General features: G+C 37.7%; 1 protein-coding gene across 3 annotated transcripts in view; it reads right to left on the bottom strand.

The window, feature by feature from the left end:
* The window catches only part of LOC132155895 (contactin-5-like), a 285,593-nt gene that overhangs the window by 54,626 nt on the left and 204,245 nt on the right, over positions 1 to 26,722 (bottom strand). For all 3 annotated transcript variants that reach the window (XM_059564654.1, XM_059564656.1, XM_059564655.1), the window contains exons 7-10: positions 25,220 to 25,423; positions 14,326 to 14,428; positions 9,528 to 9,709; positions 37 to 173 (exon numbers count right to left, since the gene is read on the bottom strand). In XM_059564654.1, coding sequence (XP_059420637.1) covers positions 37 to 173; positions 9,528 to 9,709; positions 14,326 to 14,428; positions 25,220 to 25,423 — 626 coding nt within the window. The remainder of the gene's footprint in view (positions 1 to 36; positions 174 to 9,527; positions 9,710 to 14,325; positions 14,429 to 25,219; positions 25,424 to 26,722) is intronic.

Genomic DNA, 26,722 nt, shown 5'->3' with positions numbered 1-26,722 from the left:
TTATTTTCTGTAAGTGAGCTGTGTGTGTGAATGTACCTGTGAGTTGAGAGGTTCTCCGTTGCGCAGCCAGCGATACGTGGGCCTGGGCTTTCCTGTGGCTCGACACTCCCAGTGGAGCTGCTCTCCACTGTCCAGTTGAGTGTCATTTATCATGCTGATCCACTGCGGCAGAGCTGTGCCAGGAACACAGAGGAGACAAGAAGCATATGCAAGATCAGGGCTTAACTGTGAAGATGTTTTCCCCTTCAGATTTGTACTTGTCGTGCTGACATTTGCAAAAAAAAAAAAAAAAACGGTATGTACCACTGAATTCATACTGACATTTTTACATTAAATTGCTATTTCTGTCATGTGCAATATAAGCAGTTGGCCTGGCTGGTAGCAGTGTTCATTCAAATTTTTTTCACAGACAATAACAAGATGTTTACTAAACCAAAACCCAGTTTTGAATGCCAAAAACTATGATGACTAAAACTTTTTCAACATGAAACTCAGCTGCAGTTTGCCAGTGTCGCGTTGTCCTTTTTCAGAATGAATATGTATGAGAGGAACAGTGGGGAGTGTTTTCATTAAGAATGATGAGCAGAAAAGTTCTGAAAGCAGTGGACCTTCAGTGCCCAGCATGCACAGGAAAGTCTTTGAATTTACTGTGAACAAAAATACAAATAGTCAAATGTTTAGAGGCTTGTTAAGGAGACAGGTATTATTACTCTTCGAAGCAATCAGACTTTTTGTGAAAAGTCTCAAACTTTTTTGTGAAAGAAAAAATATATTTTTTGAATAAATTTGAATTAAAGTGATCTGAGTCATGTCTAGTGAGTCGTCATATCATGGTGACTTGTGAGTGGATACAAAAATGCTAAAAACACAGAGAACAACCAACCATCTGCATAGCAACATTCTCAAAAAAAGAAAAAAAGGAAACACATTAAACACCCCAGAAACAAGTTAAACCACTCTTTAAACCACATAGCAACAGAAATCACCCAGAACACCCAATAAATCAAATAACAACAAGAAAAATATACTCCAATTTCAAGATGCACTTTACTGATCACCGTTTGCTTAGAAGTACAAAGATAATGGGAGGAAAGTAAAAAGTAATATAATATATTTTTAATACAAATCAATTAGCCAGCACATGGCAGTAGTGCTGTGCAAAAATTCGAATGCGATTTTCATGCGCATCTCATCAGTAAAGAAGCTCCTGTAATTAGAAGTATATCTCCAGCACATGCGTTCAGATCAGGGTTGCCAGGTCTTCACAACAAATCGTCAGTAAATACAACAAAGCCGTCTACCGATAAACTGACACAATAATAGTTTTAAAATCGACAAAGAATCGCCTGCGATTTTAAAATCGATTTTGTGTACATTGTCAGTGAATTACGGCTCTGTGTAGTAAATGCCAACCAGTGTTGCCAAGTCTGTGGTTGTTTTTCATGTATGCGGGTCGAAGCGACGAGACCAATAACGTGATATTTAACCTCTAAAATGCAAATTTACCAAGGCAACCCTGCCAAAAAACTTATATTTTAACCCCGGGAAGCAATTTTTATTGGAGAACCTCCTGGAAAAGCGATTGGGCTAGTTTTGGACTATTTTTTAGAAGCAACTGGGCCGCATTTGTTGTGAAAACCTGGCAAACCTTATCTGAACGCACGTGCTGGAGATATACTTCTAATTACAGGAGTGTCTTTACTGATGGGATGCGCATGAAAATCGCATTCAATGTTTTGCACAGCCCTACATGGCAGCAGTCATCTCTCTATTCAAATGACACTCCCAGTGAGATATCAAACTGCTTTGTTTAACTGATAACACATCTTTTGTCAATTTCATAAAATTGATAGAAAAGAAGAGAGGTGCAGGTAACGTCTGGGCACGGGCTCCTTGAGTTACAGCTCTTGGACATGGTAACAAAACGTACTGCTTCCCACAATCCACACCACTCTTCCACACTCTGGACCCGCGGCTGGGACAATAGTGGCAGGCTGCAGGCTTGAGGAGGATGCACACCCCTGCCTGTCTGCAGCCCCCGATTAGTTGCTCACCCAGAACACGCATGTGGATCTGCAGCTGCTGCACGTGACATATAAGTCACATGAGCTGAGGCTTTGAAAGAGAAACTCGCTGAAGGCAAGCCTTCAATCACATCTGTCAAGAAAAAAAGGGGCTTACAGACTGAATAAGGTGTATGCAAATTGTAAAAGCAGACGTGTGTCTAGAATACAGTTTGCAGGTGAAGGCAGAAGCTGTGTGCCTTCCTTCAAGAGCATTTTCAAGTTTGACAGTTGAGGAAAAAGTATTAAGTTTTTATTTAAATAAACACATGCTTTTTTTTTTTTTTTACTGGCAAACACCTCTTAAAACCAGTTTAAAAATGTACAGGACTTCTCTTGCTGACTTCCACGTACTATAGCAGTTCATAATGTCATTGATCATGAAAGACCAAATTCTTCATTAACTTAAAAGTTGTTGACTTGGGTTTTCATGTGATCTTTTTACTCATGGTTGTAATGTCATTACTTAGATTTCTGAAGGGGTCTTAAGTTTAGTTTTCGTTAATGGTCTGGGTAGACTAGGAAGTGACTTCTCCTTACAAATGTTCAAGACGTTGTCTGTTGATCAAGGGACTTCGTTTATATACAGTATTTAGAGGGACTTTGCTGGTAGAAAGTAGATGTTATATCCCAGAATAGAGTCAGACCTGACAGAAAGACTCATAGTATTCACTTGTGAGCACTTTGTGGCTTTGTGACCGGGAAATGGAGGTTTAAAAGTCAAGTTCACTCTCCTATTCAAAATAACTGGATGAAATCAGTATGAAAAAAAAAGTCTGTGTGCATCATACACTATTTGCAATTTTCTGTGAAATCGGTCAATTCTAGCTGCCCAAAATATGTAGATTGGCTATGACGTTTGACAACAAGTGTTGACACCTCCAACCTGTAAATCTGGACTAAAGTTTTGCATTATATTTCAACCTTAAAAATTCATAACTAAACTACAGTAAAGTGGCACGCACACCATGGGGAAATAATATTATGTTTACTGTATGTGTGTGATCTGCCGTATTAAATATTCAAGCTCTTTAAAATCTGTTTTTAAAAGTCAATGTCTTTATCTTTCATCAGCTGCTAAAAATCATTCCGAAAGCACTTACAATAATATTGTTCCTCTGTGTCATTATCATTTTAGCTTTAAAGGGTTGGTTCACCCAAAAATGAAAATTATATAATTAATAACTCACCCTCATGTCGTTCCAAACCAGTAAGACCTCCATTGATCTTAGGAACAGAGTTTAAGATATTTTAGATTTAGTCCAGAGCTCTCAGTCCCTCCATTGAAGCTGTGTGAATGGTATACTGTCCATGTCCAGAAAGGTAAGAAAAACATCATCAAAGTAGTCCATGTGACATCAGAGGGTCAATTAGAACATTTTGAAGCATCGAAAATACATTTTGGTCCAAAAATAGCAAAAACTAAGACTTTATTCATCATTGTCTTTTCTCCCGTGTCTGTTTTGAGACAGAGTTCAAAATAAAGCAGTTTGTGATATCCGGTTCGCAAACGAATCATTCGATGTAACCGGATCTTTTTGAATCAGTTCACCAAATCGAACTGAATCGTTTTAAACGGTTCACGTCACCAATACGCATTAATCCACAAATGACCTAAGCTGTTAACTTTTTTAATGTGGTTAAAACAAACCAATATCCCAGAGTAATTCATGTACTCAAACAGTACACGGACTGAACTGCTGTGAAGAGAGAACTGAAGATGAACACCGAGCCGAGCCAGAAAATGACTCGTTCACGAGTCAAGAACCGTTTCTGTCAGACGTGTCCGATTCGAGAACCGAGGAGCTGATTATACTGCGCATGATTCAGTGTGAAGCAAACCGACACAGAGCATCTGAACCGAACTGATTCTTTTGGTGATTGATTCTGAACTGATTCTGTGCTAGTGTTATGAGCTCGGGTAAACCGAGGGCTTGAATCAAGGGCAATCATCGCCAATGACGCGATTACGTCGAGCGCAAAAGAATCGGTGAACCGTTTTCTTCAACCAGTTTATTGAATCGAATGGTCCGAAAGAACTACTGGTGATCCGAAAACCGATGTAACCGGTTCTTGACTCGTGAACGAGTCATTATCTGGCTCGGCTCGCTGTTCATCTTCAGTTCTCTCTTCACAGCAGTTCAGTCAGTGTACTGTTTGAGTACATGAATTACTCTGGGATATTGGTTTGTTTGAACTCAGAGGGAGTGTCAGCCACATTAAAAAAAGTTAACAGCTTAGGTCATTTGTGGATTAATGGGTATTGGATACACGGACAGTTTAAAACGATTCAGTTCGATTTGGTGAACTGGTTCAAAAAGATCCGGTTACATCGAATGATTCGTTCGCGAACTGGATATGACAACCTGCTTTGTTTTGAACTCTCTCACAACAGACACGGAAGAGAAGACAATGGTGAATAAAGTCGTAGTTTTTTTGCTATTTTTCGACCAAAATGTATTTTCGATGCTTCAAAAAATTCTAACTGACCCTCTGATGTCACATGGACTACTTTGATTATGTTTTTCTTACCTTTCTGGACATGGACAGTATACCATTCACACAGCTTCAATGGAGGGACTGAGAGCTCTGGACTAAATCTAAAATATCTTAAACTCTGTTCCTAAGATCAATGGAGGTCTTACTGGTTTGGAACGACATGAGGGTGAGTTATTAATGACATAATTTTCATTTTTGGGTGAACTAATGTTTACTAATTTAATGTGGATTTAGCTATTCTCATTAGAATAAGAACAATTGCTAAAACTTTACAGTTATCCTTATACTTATTGTTATTGGTAGATATTCAGCAGATGCTGACTTGCATTTTACGAATCACCCAGTACCATAGTTTTATCTAAAAAAAAAAAAAATACTGTACTGTAACTACTGTAGAAAATAGTCACCTACATCCTGGATGGCCTGAAGGTGATTTTTTGGGTGAACTATCCCTTCAACAGTTCTACTCTAAAACACTAAAAGAGTGGCAGGACAGTTCATCACATGCATGTACTGAAATACTGTCAACAGAGAGAACACAATAAAAGTATATTTGGACATTGTTGTGACGGATAAGACAAACAGTTATTATTTTGTCAAGCTTTTTTCAGCCAGAGTGTGTGATGAATCATAGATCCCAGTGACAGTCATAAACATCTTAAAACCAGGCTTTCATAAAATCACTGAGACAGTACATTCATCTTGTGGCCCACTGGTACACTTACTTTTATGACATAATGCACTTCATCTAAGTCACAAACCCTATCGAACGGATAAGGAGAGAGGAGTCTGCGAAAGATGAATGGAGGTCCCAGATGCCTGTATTAGGGCCCTATCAAAGCTATACGGCTGGTCAGGGGAAATATGTGGGTCAGAAAATACAGCATGTTCAACTAGACAGGCAAGAATAATGATAAAATAACCCCTAAAATTTAATTGGACAAAAGTCCTCTGAGTACCGAGCCATTTTGTCCTCGCAAAACTTTGACAAAAATGTAAGCTGGCCAACTTTGCTTAAATTTATACCTTCTGTCATAAAGTCCAGTCATAATTATGCAAAAGAGAGTGAGTGTATGCCCAGTAGAATAATTTATGAAGGAACCTAATCAGAAATGGACACAGCGGATACTGTTCCCACACTACTGCAACACATTACTTCAAAGCTTTTTTTTACAAATAGCTCTTATATTTTTAAATTTTCTGAAGAAAATGTGAGTAGTGCTCGTCCACTCAAAACTAGGGGTGTTCTGGGAGGCTGTGAAAGCATTGTTAAAGGGTTCTGGGATGTGGATGGATGTTACAAAAGCCCTGCTACTGGAGACCCACTGTACTACAGAGTTTAGCTCCAACCCTAATCAAACCAACCCTGAACCAGCTAATCAAGGTCTTCAAGATTGCTTGAAAATCATACATCAGCGAGGTGTGTTGAAGCAACTTGGAAATAAACATTGTAGAAGAGTTTGTCTTTAGGAGTAGGATTGAAGACCTCCACAATAAAGCCCATCCTCAAATTCCTGCAATTCAGAGATCAGCAACTCCAGTCCTGGACTGCCAATGTATTGTAAATTTTAGCTCCATGCCTAATCAAGCGCACATGTCTATAGTTTTCTTGTAATCCTGAAGACTTTGATTAGATTTTTAAGGTATGATTTATTGGGGATAGAGCTAAACTCCTAGCAGCCATTCTGGACTGTAGATGCCCACACCTGGGCCGGGTTTCCCGATAACGATGTATCTTAGCTCTTAAGAGCGTTTTCTACGTGCAAACTTATGAACTCTCGCAGCAATTCCACGAGCGTTTCCCAAAAATGCACTTAACATGAACGCGCGAGAACGCGCTCTACGTGCTACTTACGAGTCGCTGTCCATTCGCGAAGTGCTGAAATTTAACCTTATGTGGAATCGTATTCTGAACGTTTAACCTAATAATTGTCATCTGTTTTGGATTACCAATCAAGACAATCAAGTCTATATAAAGCACCTACATACAGGCGGAGACACTGACAAAATGGCTGAACAAAAAAAAACAAGAAAAGATACCTTTCAAAAGGATGAAATTCATGTCCTTTTAGAGGAGATAGAGAAAAACAAAGATGTGGTTTTTACCAGATTTAAAGGACACCATACTAATAAAGAAAAACAAAACATCTGGGAGGACATTGCTAACAAACTAACTGCAACCAGGGGTGTTCAAAGGTCAGGGAAGGAGGTCCGCAAGAAGTGGCAGGATTTTGCAAGCCTGGCAAAAAGGAAGAGGGCACTGCAGAGGACTGCAATTAAAAAAACAGGTGGTGGGACCAATGAGTCCCCCCTTCTTACAGCCGAGGAAGAAAAGGCATTGTCAATACTTGGCACAAGTGCTTCAGATGGAATTAGTGGTGGTATTGACATCCATGGAGGATAGGGGTTACCTCAACCTGAGCCTGAGCCTGAACCTGAGTCAGGTCCTTCATGCTCAGAGGAACCATCCGTTTCATCTGCCATCTCCGAGCACCTACCATCTCCTAGTCCTCCAAAAAACCCTCCCAGGCCACAGCCTCCATCTTCAGTGGTCCAGACTGCAGTCACAACAACTCAGCAGTTTGAGAATGTTTGTAGCTGTAGTCAGGACCTAGTGCAGGTGGAGAGAGAGAAACTAGATGTCTTGAAAGACATTAGGCAATGCCTTCAAGAAGCCAATGAGAGAGACAACAACTTCCAACAGCAGCTCATTGAGCTCAAGAAGGCCAAACTGGCCTTAGAAGAGAGGAGGCTTGCACTAGAGGAGATGAGTTTTGCAAGGCCCTCAATTTCTGTGCCAATTATCTTGCCAGAAGACACAGGTAATGTGATTTATTGTTTCAGTAATTTGTGCAATGTGAAATGTTTTCTATATGTAGTAATGAATCATCTAACTGTACAATGTATTTTGCAGGTTGTGGGAAACTGAATAACCCAAATTAATAAAACTATGCAATGTTTTTTATTAATAAAGCTATATGCAGTGTTTTTGATGTTCATGTGTTTGTTGAACCATGCACACGAGGCCTAAGACCATATGAAATAATATAATAATTGTTATGAGTTCTTCCAAATGTTTCTGGAGTAAATGGCTAATGGTTGATGATTATTTTCAGACATAAGCATTTAAGTTTCAATATTATTAATATAAAGTCTATATATTTGGCGTGACCGATAACACAAATATATATACAGTACTTCATCTAGCCAATACATTTCTACAGGTATAGACAAAAAAAAATTCAACATTTTTTACCAGTACTGTTCTATGTATACATTTTTATAATAAGCACAACTTTTCATCATTATGAACAGAGGATAGATTAAAGGAATATAATATGTAATCTATACAGTTTCTAAGCATGCCACACCTTCACTTTCTTCAAGGTAGGGCCTAATGTCATTACTGAAATTGATGATAGGCAGTGGGATATGTGAACATTATCACAGCCTGATGACCTTCACATGGTTTCTTCAATTAAGCTAGGATTAATATAGAGTTTACACCTCACTAGACTTGCAGAGGAAATCATGGCTGCACTACAGCGTGTTCTTCAATTGAGGGTCAGAGAAAGACAAAGACAGAGACGACCACGAAGAAGACTGGTGACTTTAAATGCCTTCATCAGACAGCATCAAAACCCCTTGGATATCCTTGATGACATGGCTATAATAAGGCGATACCGTCTGCCAAGAGGACAAATAGCCCAATTGCTAAATAGCATTGGACCTCAGCTGATGCGTGCCACCAGGAGAATTTTTTTGTTTGCTCCACAAAAGTGCTGTGCAGTAATAATAGTAACAGCTATGCTGCACAAGATGAGAGTGCCCTTACTTAACAGGGAGGAATATGAAGAGGTGGAGGAGGAAGAGGAGGAGGAGGAGGATGTGGAGGACGAAGATGGCATGGGACCACATGGCCAACCAAGAAATGCCCAATACATGGCTGGTTTTCATGCACTTCAGCAAGTCATTGACAGATTTTTTTGAATTCATTCCTATTTTGCCCAGTTTTTGAAGCAAATTTCCCACATTACATCTTTTATGATTTTTTTTGTTCATTCATTTAATTTAGATGTGTTTTTTTATCTTGTTTTCCCCTCTATATTTATTTCATTTATAAATTCATGTAAACAAAAAACGATAAAAAAACGACTTTTATCTAGATAAAAGTGTTATCTACCGGTTGTCCTACAGGTGTCCTCATAAATCTGTCTTCTTACGATGCACTTGGGGATGTACGATTACTCCAGAGCACTCGTAGATCTACGAAGATTTTCAAGTGCTACTTAAGCTATGATGCTTTTGGGAAACAGACCGTAATATTAAGATCAATCGTACGATCGTTTTTACAATCAACTTAGGCTTACGATGCTTTTGGGAAACGCAGCCCTGGTTTGGTCTCTAGATATTCCTTCTTCAACGTAAGTCTTTGGAAAAAATCATTAGTCCAATCAAAATAACAAAAAATAGCACATTGTCCCTTAATAAGCCAGCTGATTTGAGACATCATTCTAGTCTGTAGGATAAACCTGCTTTGGCTTTCACCATCATCAATCCCCCACTTGCTCATATACATTTATTCATTTAACAGATGCTTTTGTTGCAACTTACAAATAAATACTTTTTTGGTAATGTTTTATTTTTAAGACATAATTCTCAGTGAGCCCACACCTAAGCTATAATGATAAAGGTGAAACTATATAGCCTATAATCACTTTCAGAACTATTTTATTTTTCCAGCTGATTAAAAACATTGTCAGCCAATATTTTATATCCCTTAATCCTACCCCTTACCTAAACTTAACAGCTACCTTACAAACTATATTTTAGCAGCAGATCAGGAGGATAAGAGTCGCAGTTAATTAGTTAATCGTGAGAACTGAACCTTGAAATCAAGTGTGACCAAAATGTTCTTTTTAATGATCTGGTTGCACAGTTTTTCAGAAGCAGAACTGTACTCACTGTAGACCTGGAGGTGACCTCTGAAGGCAGTGCCTCCTCTGTTGTTCTCAGCTTTACATTCGTAACTCCCAGAATCCTCTAGCTGGATGTTGGGGATCTCGAGAACAGCCTGTGATTTGCGCAGACGGGCTTTTTTTGGGATGTTTCCACTCATCTTTCTCCAGGTGATGGTGGGGACAGGACTGATAACACATAAAAAAATAATAATTATATATATATATATATATATATATATATATATATATACATATATGCTGCAATAGTCAATCTTATCCCAGCTTATTGTAGTTTGTTTGAGAATATTACAACCTGGTCTCATAAAAATACATACATCTGTGCACTTTTTGTGCAACACCATTTTTAAGTACCTTACTGCATGTTTCACTGCAGTTTCAAAGAGAAAAGTCTCTGAGTGTTGTTAAAACCCTGGTTCGATTCGTAAACCCTGGCACATTTTTATTACGTTGAAATAGGTACGTATTGCTGTGTTTTTATTATGTTGCTTCTGGCATGTATTATGGCAGTTCAGAATTCAAATATCCGGGAACTTTCGCTAAAAGTTAATGCTCTATCGTGTTGGAAATATGCCCTACACCAAACCCGAACCTAAACCTTTCTGATAGTGTTAACAAATTCAAAACTGCATTTGTTGATGCGACCGTGCCATTTGAACTTCCTTATACGCAGATTTAAACCACTCTGTTGAACCGTGGTTACACGGGATTCAAACCAGAGCTCCTCACTTCTCAAGTACATCTCCTTAACTCCGTGAGCTACCGAAAAAACCTACCACCTATGAAAACCCATAGACATCAAGGTGGAAATGTGCGATGCTAACATTCAAAAGCATCAGATTTCAAATCTCCCAGCATATTAATATTAATATAAAGTCATAACATGATATTCTTCAAGTAATTGTGCAAAAAGTATGCTTTATTAATCAAAATTAATCAAAACACACAAAAATGTGTGTGAAAAGGAACAAAAGGTGTCAAGAGTTTTACTGCCTCTAGTGTTCTTTTTTTTTTTGGAAACTGCAGTGATATGTACTTATTGGTATGTATTTTAGCATCTCGCTAAAAAGTGCACCCAGGTTAATTTATGCAATGAGACCAGCTAGGAATATCATCTAGCTTGACTTTGACTCAACCAATTGTGTGATTCTAGAGTGGGATCTGTATGACTGTCCAACTGTGGCTTAAGGGAGTGTTCAGAAAACCTTTTTGAAAACCTGTCATTATTTCTCCTGGAAATATTTAATTTGCAGTGCTTCATGGGAGTGGGCGTCACCGCTGAATTCCAATGAAAGCCAGTAAATTGACAAGATTTTAAAGGTAACAGCAACCTCTCTGTTTGTTAGATGAGCTCTTCAGGATGTACAGTAGATCATTTCCTTACCAGGAATTCGGCTTTTACACACAATTATATTTTTAAACACTGTTGAAATCATTGTGACTTGTGGCTTTTACAGAAGCGTAAATCATCACCTAACAACATCACGAAACTCAGCTGTTTTGCTACAATCTATCTCGCGATGCTTGCAGTGTAAAAACTATATACTTCATCTCAGAAAAAGCACTTTCTAAAAGCAATTCCTTTATCTCTGACCAAAATGTGTATCTGTGCTAATTTGTAAAGCTGATACCGTGGTCTTTTTGAAAGTACGAACAGGACAATCTGATATGACAGCACTCTGAAAGTGGCTTTGTACAGGGTAACACAATAAATGTCTAGATAGCTGTGTAGATAAGCAGTATTTGTACACTGCCATCCATCCCTATTTGTGGCTGCAGCGGGCATGTGATATGTCCTCGTAGGTGCGGCACCCGTGTGTAGATAACCCATTCTATCAGACACAATCAGCACTGCTACATAGTGACATCTCCATTTCACAGCTTTCCAACAATGGAAATGTGACGCCGAGGAAAACCAAGACACTGGCATCAATCATCCGAAAGGCCCATCGATAAAAACTTCACATTTCTGAGTCCTTTGTCCCTCTACATCCGCTTAAATTGTACAAGGACATTTATCCACACAGGATGAAATTTCTGTCCTGTCAGTTTAAATCATGGTGGATCTATGATAAAACTTATGGGGCCTTTATAAAGTTGTAGAACAAACATTTTGTCTTCAGTGATTTAATCACATAATGTCATTTTAGAGATCAAGTGAACTGGTAGGTCTGGATATTATTTGTATGTCTCATTTAATTACTAATAAAGCAAATAGTTCTGGTTTTGAAAGTTAAAAAAGAAAAAAGAGAAAGAAAACTAATGCTAATTATAATGCAAATGAGAATAATAATAATAATAATAATAATAATAATAAAAGTGCAGTTGCTTATGTTTATGTGACCAAAAAGTACGATGAAATTCTGATTGCTTCAAAACAGAATAGCAGACTACTTACATACAATGCATATAATTATTAGTTAGCACTGTATATTTACAAATAATGTCTCAGTAGGACAATATTTAAACATTTTATAATCAGAACTCTGTAGTTTCTATTGTGGGATGCAAACATATAATAAAATGCAACATTATGATTAAGAGATGTGCAAATGATCAGTCTAATATTAAAAAAAAAAAAAAAAAACGTGTTGTGTGTATGTCTGTGTTTGTGTAAAAGTCTTTAATTAAGGCCATTATGTGAAATAATTTCAATTTAATTCAGAATTCCCTTCTAAAATGCACAATAACACTCCAATAAATTCTCATAAGTAAAAATGAACATTCATATTTTTTATCTATCCATGAAAATGTTCAAGAGCAAATCATTGGAATAAAAAAAATCATGACAAAATATCTAACCATTATTTCTTAAGTGGTGTGAGAACCGTCCAGAAAGGTTACACCTTCAACAAAATGCCAGCATGCATGAAAGCGGCCTCTATCGTAGCCCCGGTAACATTTTCGGCACCAGACACATTCACCATTATAAGCTGGCAGTTTGCCTTTGAAAGTGTACGGTACAATGCCGCCTCTGAAAAGCATCCCTGCAGACATTTTGGTCAGATCTCCCGAGCTGCTGACAAAAAAACGTTCTTGTCTTTTTCCTGCACACAGTGCCAAGCCCTTAGTCGCCCCGACTGTTAGGTTGTCATACATACTGAGTGACAGCATGAGACTAAAAGTAATTCTTAGTTCAGTTTAGTTCCTTACAAAGAGTGCTATTTTTCAATAATGTGCACTGATAAATCATTTATTTGTGGGTAAGGGGGTGCAAGGCAGGATTCACTATTAGCACTAAATGGGCTGTAAGCGAAGAGAAAGGCCATTGGTGAGATCTCCGTGATTTCTCCATTCACTGAGCAGCGAGCTTAAAGTTTGTAAAGTTTAACTGAACTAAGAGAGAGCAGCCAAAAAGAATGCATAGATTAATGTCTAGGTTTAAGTAATGACTTATTATCCTAATGTGGATAATTAATTGTAAACAACATTTCCTCACAAAAGGATCCTTGAAGGCACTGTAAACAATTACTGGGCCCTTAGAACAGTTTGGCTTAGAATGTGTTTGCGCTACATAGACTTTGGATTTGAATTATTCATTACAAATAACAAACGCAAACAGAATTACAGCACGATGACACTGGATTATGTATTTAAAATGCAGAATTGCATTTCTTTTATGCAAAACATCCTATAAAGTTTTGTTAAGCTACAAACTGAGAGTCCAAAAGAAAGTTCTACAGAATTTAACTTGACAATGAGAAAAAAAGTAAAGCAGATAATAACGCAAAACCAAAAAATATAAATAAATAGATAGATTGTTGTTGTAATTATTATTATTACATTTGACAGAAAGCATGGGAAACCTTTCATTTTGAACATATATCTGTTGTTTAGGGGAAATATTTTGCTTGAAAAATACCTCTTTCATTAACAGTTTGTCATATTAACGTATTCAGTGATATCAATAATCTCCCAAAAACATTCAAATCAATGAACCACTCCATCCTAAACATGAACTTCTACATTTACCTATACAATACCTAAGCAGTCTTTTTTTATTATTATTATTCTAGAGAAACAGCTCTACATAAAAAAAAGAGTTTAGCATGTCAGATGGCCACCTTATATTTAAAACAAACCCTAAGTTATGGCAGCTATTCCTCCTCAAGGAAAAACAGAGAGTCTCTTTATGTGTAAGCGAGCAGGATGGGATGGCGAAGCACATCTTAAGCATGTGGAAAAAAGCCTCCTTGCTCCATCATTTTGCTGAATGTCGGAGTGCTTTTCTGCCTTCTGGCTGTGGGTCTGTACCGGCTACTTTCATTTCTCTGTGTGCTATCCTTGACCATATGTGAACAGAAGAGATATTAAAAGCATTCTCTAAACAATGGCATGTACAGAATCTCAAATTGCTCTCCTCCCTCGCAACCCCTGGCCCTCACCCTACAACTATTACGAGAATATTCAGCTCTGAGGGTCAGAATCTTGGTGCTGTTTTTACAACAATCACAACAAAACTGCCACTATATCAGTCATGGCACAAAGTTCAGTACTTGTGGAGAGCCCATTTAACAGCACAGCAGAGTTAGGAGTAAACATAGCTATCCTCCTGGTACCATCTCATCTCTGGAGGATGCATTCTGCTTTATTCTAAAAAGAAAGTGGTTTGACTGGTTGAAATGGCCGCAATTAGGATTATTAATGACTCCAATAGCAAAAGAGGTGCATCAAGGGGGCGACGCTGCATGTTCTGCCATTGTGTGATAGAAAGGCACCTTTAGGTGGCACAATGTCGGGAAGCGGTCTGAGTGGGGGTGGGTTGATTATGCCAACATACTTACTTCCCAAGGGCAAAGCACTCAAGCCGCACTGTGATGCCTTTTGCTGCCAGTACCGTCTGGGGAAAATGTGCTTCAATTTTGGGCTCGTACTCCCCCATCACTCCTAAAAAACAAAACGTAAGAAACTCACAAAGGTATGTTTACATATAGATTTGACCATATATGATGGTGTGACACTAAATGGAAGCTCAGCATCAAATGTGTGCTAATTAACATACTTGTGCCACGCAACGAACAAAAAAAAACATACTTTTGTCAAGAAAAACAAAAAAAAAACTCATTGAAAACTCACATCACCAGGTTTTCATTGCCAATGTACACTCTGCTATTTAGCTTGCACATATTGGTTTACTGCTGACTAATAATAACAATTAAGTTTCACAGAAAATAAGACTCATTTAGCTGGTTTATGAGGTTACAGGCTGCATTTCCCATCATTCTCTGTGTGGTAGTATAATGTTTTGAATACCACAGGCACCTGTAACATACTATTTGTTTTTGGATGTAAGGATTAGCATCTAGCTAAAATCATTACCTTAAAATTCAGTTACTTACAGCTGATGTATGTAGTGTTAGCCATCTTCCTAACTAGTGTCACACTTTCACTGCACTGAGTGCCTACTTCCATACTATATGATATGCAGAAAACAGTATGTCAAAAGAGTAGTTTCCTTGAATACCATCCCAGGCTCAGTAGAAAAAAAATAAAAAAACAAGAATATGTGGGTTTTACAATGCTCTCAAAGTGAAAATGTTTTATTACATTGGTTGTTGTATGTAGCATGGATCAAAGCAAAAAACAAAAAAAACAAAAGATATAATAATGATTAAATGTTGGTTAAATTAAAGGGTATTAAGAAATAAATTCACAAGACTAATAAAAAGTACAAAAAGTGAATATTATTTGAATTTAATAAATGAAAACCTTAATGACCCCAAACATTTTTGGCAAGCAATTAGATCTTCTTCGGGTGACGTGCCACCACCTACTATCCCTGAAGTTATAATAGCAAGCCATGGTGAAGTAAGGGGTAAACAAAATATAGTAGACACTTTTAACAAACACTTTATTAATGCAGGAATAGTAACTCAGTCGACACTTCAAGCCAATTTCGCAGATAGTGTAACCTCTATCACAGTCTCGTCTAGTGTAAGTTTAAATAATTTGAACTCAAATCCTATATCTTTCTCTGAAGTACGAGAGGCACTGTTAGGCTTGGACTGTAAAAAGTCAGCTGGCCCAGACCAGATTGAGCCATATTTCCTCAAAACTGCTGCAAACTTGATTGCTGATCCTATTTCCTCCATTTTTTTATCTTAGTCTATATAGTGGTTCTATCCCCAAGTCATGGAAATCTGCATTTGTCTTCCCATTATTAAAAAGTGGAGACCCGTTAGCCTTAGACAATTATCGACCACTCTCCAGACTATCTGTCTTGGCTAAATTGTTTGAGTCTCTAATAAATGAGCAACTAAAACATTTTTTAGCTGACAACTGTATTTAAAGTCCCACTCAGTCTGGTTTTCGGCAAGGACACAGTACAATTACGGCTGTAACCTGTGTTATGAATGATATTGTTAATGCTTTAGATGACAAAAAGTCTTGCGCTGCTTTATTTATTGACTTATCTGAAACATTCGACACTGTTGACCATCATCTTCTTCTGCAAAGATTGCAAAACATAGGTTTTAGTAGCAATGTGCTAAATTGGTTTTCTAATTACTTGAGTGGTAGAACTCAGTGTGTGGCATTAGATGACTGTACTTCATCCCTGCTAGAAGTAAAAATGGGTGTCCCTCAAGGATCAGATTTGGGCCCTATTTTATTTTCCATTTATATAAATAATTTAGGTTTGAATCTGAATCAAGCTAAGGCTCATCTGTACGCAGATGATACTATTTTGTCCACCTTTGCTATTTTATTGAAGGAAGCAATTCATAATTTACAGTTTGCCTTTAGTCAGGTACAAAAATATCTGGTAGGATTAAAGTTGGTATTAAATGCTAAAAATAAAACATCGATCTTATCGATTTCACTATTTTAACACAAAGTGGTACTCCAATAGAGAGAGTGACTTCCTACAAATACCTAGGTATTTGGTTGGATGATAAATTGTCTTTTGGGGTCCATATTGAGAGCCTTTAAAAAAAAAAACAACAACTCACACCCAAGTTAGGTATTTATTTTAGATTAAAGAATTGCTTTTCTTATTCAGCAAGGAAAAGGTTGGTGCAGAGCACATTTTTATCAGTTTTGGATATGGTGACCTAATTTATATGCACTCTACTTCATTTTTATTAAAAAAACTTGATGTACTATACCACTCAGCTTTACGTTTCATTACAGGTGCAGCAGCTAGGACTCACCACTGCACCCTGTATGAAACTGTACAATGGTCCTCCCTCTCCCTCAGAAGGAAAATCCATTTATTGGTTTTTATTGCTAGAGCACTAATGGGTAAATTACCCATCTATATTTCAAATTTGTTTATTTACGAAAATACTGTTTACAGGAAAAGGTCGTCAAAGAAAATACTATTAATTACTCCATCAACAAAAACAGCCATTGGTAAAAAAGCTTTCTCATCATATGCACCAAATGCCTGGAATGAACTCCAAAACACTTTAAATCTAGTATCTCTAAAAAGTCACTTAAAGTCAACTCTGACTGAACAGTGCAATTATTTTTAATTAGGTATCTTATACAATTGTTTGTTTGTATTTGCTGACGTTAATGTCTTGTTTTGTTTTCTAGTATGTATAGTGTATAGAGATTTGTGGTGTATTATGTAATTTATGTCCTGTCTTTTATGTATTGAAACTTTTGGCTGCCAGTCTTGGCCAGGACTCCCTGGGAGAAGAGTTATTGTAACTCAATGGGCAATGGGACCTTTCCTGGTTAAATAAAGGTTAAATGAAAATAAATAAATAAAATCATAGCAAAATCATAATTTTGACAACACTAGCATACATTTATGGTGATGAAGTTCTTATGAAGACTCCCCCATGTACAACTGGCATTGACTTGCATTTCATATCCGTCAGAGATCTTATCGCACTTCATGTGTCCCTGAGCAACTCCAAATGTGGTTGTAGTGATCCTATCAGTGTGTCTCGAGTGCATTTACACCCGACTTTTAATACTCTGATTGTGATCCACTTTCTGAAGTGAACCGGCATGTTAAAAGCCTTTAAGTTATGTTATACTGAGATACATTAGCTGTGCTACACCCGATTCTATGGGGCAGCACACCTCTAAATATCTCAGTTTGTAGGTGTTGGATCAGCACATTACTCACACCTTTTGGCCCTCTCACATGAAATTCCACCTTGGCATCTTCCCGGTTGCTTTTTGGAAGCCCATACTCATTAATTAAAGCTTGTGACAGAAAGCTTGTGCTTCCCGTGCACTGGGCTCATGTTTTATTTTTTCTTTCGATCCATGTAGGTGCTTTATAGGTTTAGCAGAGGCCTGAGGTGCTCTTATATGATGGATTACACTGCGCATGAGGACTCTATCGCCTGAAATATCCAGAGCAGCTGCTCTAGAACATTGACCTCACAATCAATAGTGCAACAACCCAAGAAATTTTATAAATGTGACAACTGCACATATAGCAGCCCCAAAAGGTTCATGCACACTTTAGCCACACTTAAATAGATGTATTTGCATTAGATTACATAGTAACAAATCCAATAAAATAATAATATGTAATAATATAAGAAATGAAGATCACCATTTTATAGCTTTGTAGTATATGTTTTGTCCCACAACACAGAACTGCAGAGCTCTGATCATATACTAAGCATTTAAATATCATCTTACTAGGACATACAATTTGGAAATATAGATCAACAACTGATATTTATTTATAGTAGTCTGCTATACTGTTACAAAGATCTCATTGATTTACATTACAAGCTAATAGAATTTCATTTATAATTTGGTCATATAAAATATCAGCAACTGCACCAAATTGTATATTTTTGCTCTTGAATAAAACTGAGACGTATGAGCTCCCCATTCTCCTATAACATACTATACTATAAATCTATAGATTTATAGATTTAAATAGATTTTCTTTCATGTTCAGGTTCAATAAACAGTTTAAATAAATAAATAAACAGTTTAGACTATTTGTTTAATCTCATTTGTCAAGCTTTGCAGGGGTATTCTTAATGCATTAATAAGTTCCATCTACTGTACATGAGTAAACTATCTGTATCTGGATTTACAATTTTTGCACAACAAAGCTTGAGGGATCACAGCAAACAGGTGCCACTGTACAGCAAACCCAGTATATGCCAGTGACAAAGAGGGAGTTCTCCACAGTAATTCGCATGACAAGTTGCTAAACTAAATTATTTGTACAAGTACACTACAGAGGCCGCTGGGAAATGGGGCGAGAGAATTTGTCCTCAAAACAGCACCAGGCTGGAGTCTAATTGATGTGCAGAATTCCTTGGAACACAGAGGAATCTTGAATGGCTGCATTTCACTTCTGCAGTCGTAGCTGGAGGACACAGATCCTTTGTTTATTCATGCGGATGTTGTGAGCTCCCATCTATATCCATTTGCTCAGAGATATGTCAGCTGGCTTTGAGTAAGTCTGCAATTACGAAGGGAAACACTCCCATTCAGGGGCCTAATTATCATTATCAGTCTTATTAAATGACAAACTGGTGTATGAATTTTACATGAGAAAGTATTTCTTCCCTTTTTTTCCACTTTAAAAAATATAACAAATATCACAATTGTGCCTTAATCTAGAACACGTCTCGACCACCACTGGAGAAAGCCAAAGATTATAGAAAAATGGAAACAGTTCAGAAAGAAGATCCATTTCATGCTGTTTGATGCTTTAAACAGCCTTTCAACAAAATGTCCACTGGAAATCATCTATTGTACTATATTAAAGCAATATAATATGAGCAAGAGTTTGTTATGGCTGTAGATCATAGCAGATACACACTTGTGTGATATTACTTTTATTTAACAGTCCAACATAAAATTATATAAATACATGTAGGTAAGGAAATCCAAACAGTGTCCTAATATATTTCTACAGCCACAAATTCAGGATGTGCCATTACTAGTTCAAGAGATTTGTCCAAACCTCTGTTACTCATTCGAAAAGGCCAGCAGCAATGACACACATTTATGAGATGTTATTGAAATAACAAAAAAGCAGCATGATTGTATGATATTGCTTTTGCATAGGATAACAGATATATTTCCAAGCAAATACGGTACAACCACACTTTAGATGGTCACTTGTTAAGACAGTCATTTGTTTAGTTCCTAATGAAGCAGCATTTTTTTTAATGGATTGGTCGAATGGATAATTTAAAGGATTCAATCATAAAGACAATCACTTGGTGTCACTGTTTTTGATTTAACCTCCAGAAACCTTGCCAGACTGCTGTAGGCATTGCATCTACTGAACCAGTCCAGCAGGGACTAACTATTTAAACTAAATCTGACCCCTTGCCTACAGCACATTTATAGCCTATTTTATGATAGTCCATTTTTTCCCCAAACAACTTTTCAATTTAAATCTCAATCCCCATACTTGTTACATTTATGATTTATGATTCCACAGCAATCCCATGTGTATAATGAATTTGCAATATTATATTGGTTTGCACTGCAATACATCTCTGTGCATCCTATTTAGCATCTAGAAGTGCTCACAGACTGCATTCTAGGCCAGCTGTGCTGAAACAAATACATGAGCCCTTTTTGTGTTGCGATGCCAACGTTCACATCAATTTAATCCATTTATTAACATGGAATGGGGTAGTTTTGTGCAATGCAATTGTCATTTTCTTTTGTTGTGCATTACAGAACAATCAGCTGAAAGTCTGGGCATCCAACAGATGTTTTAAGCTTTTACATCAAACTGCTAATGAAAAAATCCATTATCCCAATGCTGGGCTTCACATCTATTTTCTAATGACTAAACCAAAGCAAAAGTGCAAATTGAAAGCAATCATGAGAAAATCAACATGCAAACATTTTTTTACATTTTCATAATTTATTCACCTTTATGTCATTCCAAACCTCTTTTTTCTGTCCACTAACAGTTGTATTTGTGCTGCTATTTTCCTCACATTCAAAATGAATGGTGGGTTACCAAGTTATCAAAGTAATTTTGCACTATATTTATATTGTTATAATATATTTAGGTCATCTAAAGTAATGCAATAGTTTCTGCAAAGCTAGAATATACTAAACAAATCTGCATTTTATTGTATGGATAAGAGCAATGTGAACATTCTGCTAAACTTTTGTTTTACTCAAAATAAAGTCACATGGGTTTAGTTCAACATAAGGGGTGAGTAAATGATGACCACATGTGCATTTTTGGGTGAACTACTTGAAGACGTGAAACAAATGACTGTCAAGGTCCACGTCATCTGTAACTAAAGAAAGCCTACCACTCAATTGTCAGAATGTTTAATGTGTGATCACGTGATGCAGTGCATCATCACAGCACCATTTCACTTCCTATAAAAATCACAATTAGGAGATGTGTCATGTTATGATCCATTGTTTAGTCCACAGTGGACCTATTGGAGCATTTTTATACATGCTTAGCACATTTCCACTCAGTATCTGAACACATCACTGAGGCATAACTCACAAGACCTTTTTGTAAAGGCACTCCTGAAGGTCCAATACATGTTTATCATGACATCATATATATTGACAAACACAAACACATCGGTCATGCAGAAAAACTTATTGGCCAATGCTGATATTTAAAAAATTACAAATATCAGCCTTGGCTATATATTGGTCGACCACTAAATTAAATCCTGTTAATATCCTGTTAATATTTATCTCCCTAATCTGAGCGCGACTGAACAGCCTGCAAATAAGAGTTACGGTGGATTTTGGTCTTGTTTTTAGGGATTCCAGTCAGAGGAAGGAAAGACTAAGGACATTATTTTACATATTATTCAATAAATAAAATTTTATAGTATCAGGGCTATTATAGTTAGCTAGAACCATAAAAATTATGCGTTAGGCCCTAACAAGTACTGAAAAGTGAAAAAGTAAAAGTCATGACATTTGGCAAGTATGGTAACCCATACTTGTTATATGTAACCCATACTTGGAATCGGTGCTCTGCATTTAACCCATCCAAATGCACACACACACAGCAGTGAGTAGGGAACACACACACACACAAACACACACCGTGAACACACACCCGGAGCAGTGGGCAGCTATTTTTTATATGCTAAGTCTGTGTTTGCGCTGAATGACAATAATGACTGGTTTTATTTAAAAAAAAAAATTATACTAAAAAAAAAACCCAAATAATCCTGGCACAGCACTACACCAGTACATTCCGTCACTCTTCAGAGTTCTCAAACATGTTGTGTGCAGTTATTTACAAGAGTGACAAATGCTTTCTAAAACTAAATTATCTCTTGGAAAATTCAGCTAGGGACAGCCACATTTATATTACATCCACATAATATGTACAGACCCCAACTAAACAACTAGATGCTACTGCAGTAATATTACCCTCATTTGGACACTGACTGATCATCTGAGGTGCTAGAAAAAGCACATAAACAGAAGTACTTGTCTTGACTCATTCGTAAGCTCATTCTTGAGTGGAGTTTCTCCTTGAGGTCTCAGGGAAGCACGTACTGTATGCAACCCAGATGTCGCTTAAAAAAAGTTACAGGTTGTAAAAAGTACAAGCCCAAAAGAAGTGATGAAATAAACAGGACTCCAGTTTATTTAATTATGCAATGTCTACTTATTAGAAGTATTTTTATAAGGCTAAACAAGCATAAACAAAACAGTCAAAATCAGCTGCCACCAAACATGCTAAAATGTTGCTTTGATTATCATTTTAGCAGTCTTCGTAATTTATCAAGTGACTTTTTGTCAACTGACTTACCAAGTACCTTTAGTAGTCTTTTTGCAGTGTGTACATGGCCATAAGTGATCAAGCCTGACTTTGATTGGTTAGAGAATAAGATGTGGAAATGCTGCATGTTTAGGTGGCACACCTGTTCATTTTTATGACAAACTGAATTTCTTGGATTGGACCTTCTGTGGGCATGCAGCAGAAGTAGTAGACATATTCAAAATGAAAACTGGGGGTTTTGCACAGCACACTCAGACCTTTTTTTCAGACTCTCAGGTTTCTCATTTTGTGATTAGAAAAGCATGTAACAGGGATATTATTAGAAAATGAGACATCAATGATATCAGTATGCATTTTTTATGACCCTTAGTGACATCTGAAATGTTATTTGAAACACTGACCCAATATTTGTAGCTCAATAAGTGAAGCCACTGCACTTTCACTCTTTGAATCCAAGGACACTGATATCTTCTCTCCTATAAATGAACAACACTGATAAAGGCCTTAGAAATGTTTGACCCTCCACTTAAACATGCTACCCCTTCAAAGTCCAAGGCCAAGCGGGAAGGACGAGCAATCCCAGCACCACCAAGAGTTTGAGTGCTCCAGCTCTGTGAGAGTTATTGTTGCATCTATTAAGGTGCGATTCATCACATAAGTACAGAAGGCCTCCGCTGCCTATGCTGTTTTTCCAGAAGGGAGCGGGCAGGGAAGATGCATGACTTGCCCTGCAGGTGCAGCCAAGCGCAGATGCATTTGGGCAGCTTTGATTAAGAGTGTCTTAGCCAAGGGAAGGACATAGGTGAAACGCTTCACCTGCGCATTCCGGTGCGGAGCATCTCATGCAGTTAATTATCATCATGTCTCAGCAGAAAACATAAATTGCAGGCTGTAGATTGGTGCACTTTGAGAGCGCTGGAAGAATTGCTGAACTTGAGCTTGGCCAGGAGTCGCAAAATAATTTTCAAGCTTCTAGTCCCAGTACGCTGATGCATTTAGCTGCAGAATTCATGACGCTTCCCACAACGTGTCTGCCAAGTAAAACACTGTGGACGTCATGCGCGGAATGAATAAAGATTCCCATCAGCCGTGCTTGTGTTTCGGGTGACTAACCTCTCGCTGAACTGGCGCTCATTCTGCATGAGACCCCAACTATATGGTTATTTGCAAATGCATCTGCCACACAGTAATTCTTCCTGACTCTACCACCTGTGGCTCTGGACTTTTCTTTTTCTCTCCAGCCTCCAGTCTCTGCTCTTTTGTTAACTTCCAAATGTGACCAGAGAATGCGACGCTACTTGCATTTGCAATTGGTGCTAACGAGAGGCGCAAATCCAATTAAGTATGCTAATGCACTTGGATGCATGCATGTCTCTGCAGAGTGTTTCTCAACAACAAGGTTATGTAAATGCTGAAGAGCATGCCGAAGGGGACGTGGTGCCCTCACAAAGGACGTGCAACATTAAGCAACGTAGGCAAAAACAAGCTTTTAGGGCACTGTAGTCCTTTTAGCCTGGCCGTTCTGGGATTCCGTACATTGATGTGTACCGGTGGCAGGTTATGCGTGCGTGTCTGTGAAGTATGGAAAAATGCCTGAAGTGGCTGCTGACTGTTTGGCTCCCGCAATTGGCTCAAGGGAATCTGCTTATAAAGAAGCTAGAGCCCATTCTGGAAGAGGACCATTGATTCGGTTAATTTTATGCTGGGAAATGATTTCCCCGATGGCCAGTTCCACGAGAGCGCATTGTCTATGGAAAAACTGCTCTAAAGCAAAAGATAAAGCACCTCATGCTCTCTGTTTTCATGTGGATGTTTTGGAATTCATGACACTTTCGGTCTGGCCCTAAAGGCCTCTCGTGCAGCTAGAAAAAAGAAGACAGAATGAGGCATATAAACTACATATATAAGTCAGACGTCTCATTAAATAGGCTCCCATGGCATAAAAGCACTAATATAGACAACTGACCTGCTTGTCACACTGCTGAAAAACTGCTACATTTCCCTTCAAACCTGATTTGCAGGCACATCCATTATTTCTAGCCTTCTGAGATATTGATGGACTTTATCCTGGATTGTGATTCAGAGCTTCAAAAAAAGTCCAGCTGTCATGCACATTAACACGTTTAGCGTATTTAGAAAGCTCTCTGTGTGGGTATTGCTATATGAGAAAAGGATGCCAAATACGGCATTCAAAATCATAAAATGTCATTTTGATGATAATTGTTATTTTAAATTTGAGCATAATTTCCATTAGGGTTATGGGAAACACCGCTGCATGGTGGGGAATCAGCGTTCCAATCACTTAATGATCAGCCAGCTAAGCTCCGCCCCCTTTGTTGCTAGTCTGCCATAAAATTCTAACAATTACTCATCCTCATGTCATTTCAGACCCACAATACTTTCGATCAACACAAATTAACATATTTTGAATGAAATATGAGAGGTTTCTGTCCCTCCAGTGAAAGTCTATTCACCTAAAACTTGTTTAAACATTTTCTTAAAGAAGAAGGGGGAGAAATCTCTTAAATTCAATGAACAAATAATAATAATAATAATAATCATAAATTAAAGAAAATAAAATAAAATTATAAAATAATAATATCTCACCTAAACAAACCATACATCATTTGGTAATGTCAGATTTTAATACCAAGTATCTGGTAAGTGAATGGTAAAAATGTGTATGTTATGATATATATCGCTATCTGACAAAATGTTTAAAGTACAGTGACCTACATTTTTATTTATATCACCCTTTGTGCCAGCTGAAGCTACAGTATACTTTTTTTTAAGACATGAGCTATAATGCTAAAAAGAATGTCTCAATTTAAATTATTAACAAAAAGACTTCATGTCATGGTATCGATTCATCAATTTGGTTCTCAAAGAGAGATGCTTGGCATCCATCCTAGTTCTGCTGTGCAGGTGATGGGGTTTAGGGAGCAGGTATATGTGTGTGTGTGTGTGTGTGTGTGTGTGGATTGTGTGTGATATCTCACCATCTGTTTTAAGAGTCAGAGGCGTCGGTGGGCTCAGGACCCTGGCGTTTGTCACAGTGTTCTTCACTTGGCACACATAGCTGCCCACATCTGAGGGCTGCACCTTGGAGATATACAGATTTCCAGTTTCCTGCGAGATAAATCGCCGGCTGTCCTCCGCCACAAATGAGGGAAGCTCATTGAACACCCAGCTGTAGATGATCTCTGTCGGGGCAGAAGGAGAGCAAGCGGATGAGCTGCGAGAACAACGCACATGTCCCAAAGGAAACCCCTGTCTTAATCTACATTGTAGCACGCTGACCTTGTCAGAGTGAGGGCTCATAGGAGGGGGAATCTGGGATCTGATGTGTAGGTCAGTGGTTCTCAAACCTCTCCATAAAGTACCCCCAGCACTGCACATTTTGTATGTCTCCCTATATCTGACACACCCACTTCAGGTCTTGCAGTCTCCACTAATGATCTGATGAGTCGAATCAGGTGTGATGGAAGAGGGAGGGCTGGGGGTACTCCAGGACAGGTTTGAGAACCACCGGTGTAGGTGATATGGATTAATTAACTGATCTCTACTACAGGGTTCAGGGCAATCTTATCCTGCATGTTATAAAAATATACTTCCTGTTTGGATACTGTACTGAACTGCATTAGAATGAGCAAAGAAACCCCTGTGTCCAGACCAGGCCCCACAAAATAAAGCAGAAAACAATAAATCACATCTCATCCATGTTAATTTTTGTTCGGACCCAAGTCCATCTCAAATCAAGTTCATATTTTCAGGAGCTTTGACTGAATTCAAATACCATGGTTTCAACTTTTCAGAGAAAATATGGTCTCAGACTTGGACTTTAAGGCTTCTATGAATTGACTATGAACTTTTGATTTTGTATTCATGTTCAGTTCAGAACAGCTGTATTTGTATTGACTAACATTAGCAAAGATTTATAAATACTATAACAAATGTATTGTTCATTGCTAGTTAATGATAGTTAATCCATTAGTTAATACTGTACATAGTTAATGTACATGTAAACTAATGTAAATGTAAATGCAAATTAGTGTTTTCTTATTGTAAATGTCAACATTAAACTATCTTTAGCACCTTGTAGCAAAAACTAAATAATAATAATAATTAAAAAAAAAATCCTAAAGACCTTGCTTTCTGTTTCATTACATTTACATAATTTGACGGCAATCCATCCAACATGTATCCATAACCAATCACGATTTTGTAGTTCTGAAGTTGAAGAAAAAAAAAGTTTTCGTGATCAATCATTACTGTCACTTCTGAGTTCTCGGGCACATTTCTTATTCTGTACAGATACGCAGAGGAATGAAGTATTCTTTATCATGTCACACTGAGCTAGGAACCAAATGACAAAAGACGGGCTGTCAACAGAACAAAATTATGTGTGTTTTTCTGTAACTCTGAAGCAGTCATATTATACCATATAAATCCAGGAGATATGAGAGAGCGGATTACTACTCTGATCTCACGCTGTTTGCCTT

The sequence above is a fragment of the Carassius carassius genome, chromosome 13, assembly GCF_963082965.1.
Source record: "Carassius carassius chromosome 13, fCarCar2.1, whole genome shotgun sequence".
NCBI lineage: Eukaryota > Metazoa > Chordata > Actinopteri > Cypriniformes > Cyprinidae > Carassius > Carassius carassius.
The sequence above is the reverse complement of the archived record's forward strand: the minus strand, read 5'-3'. Positions and strand labels throughout refer to the sequence as shown.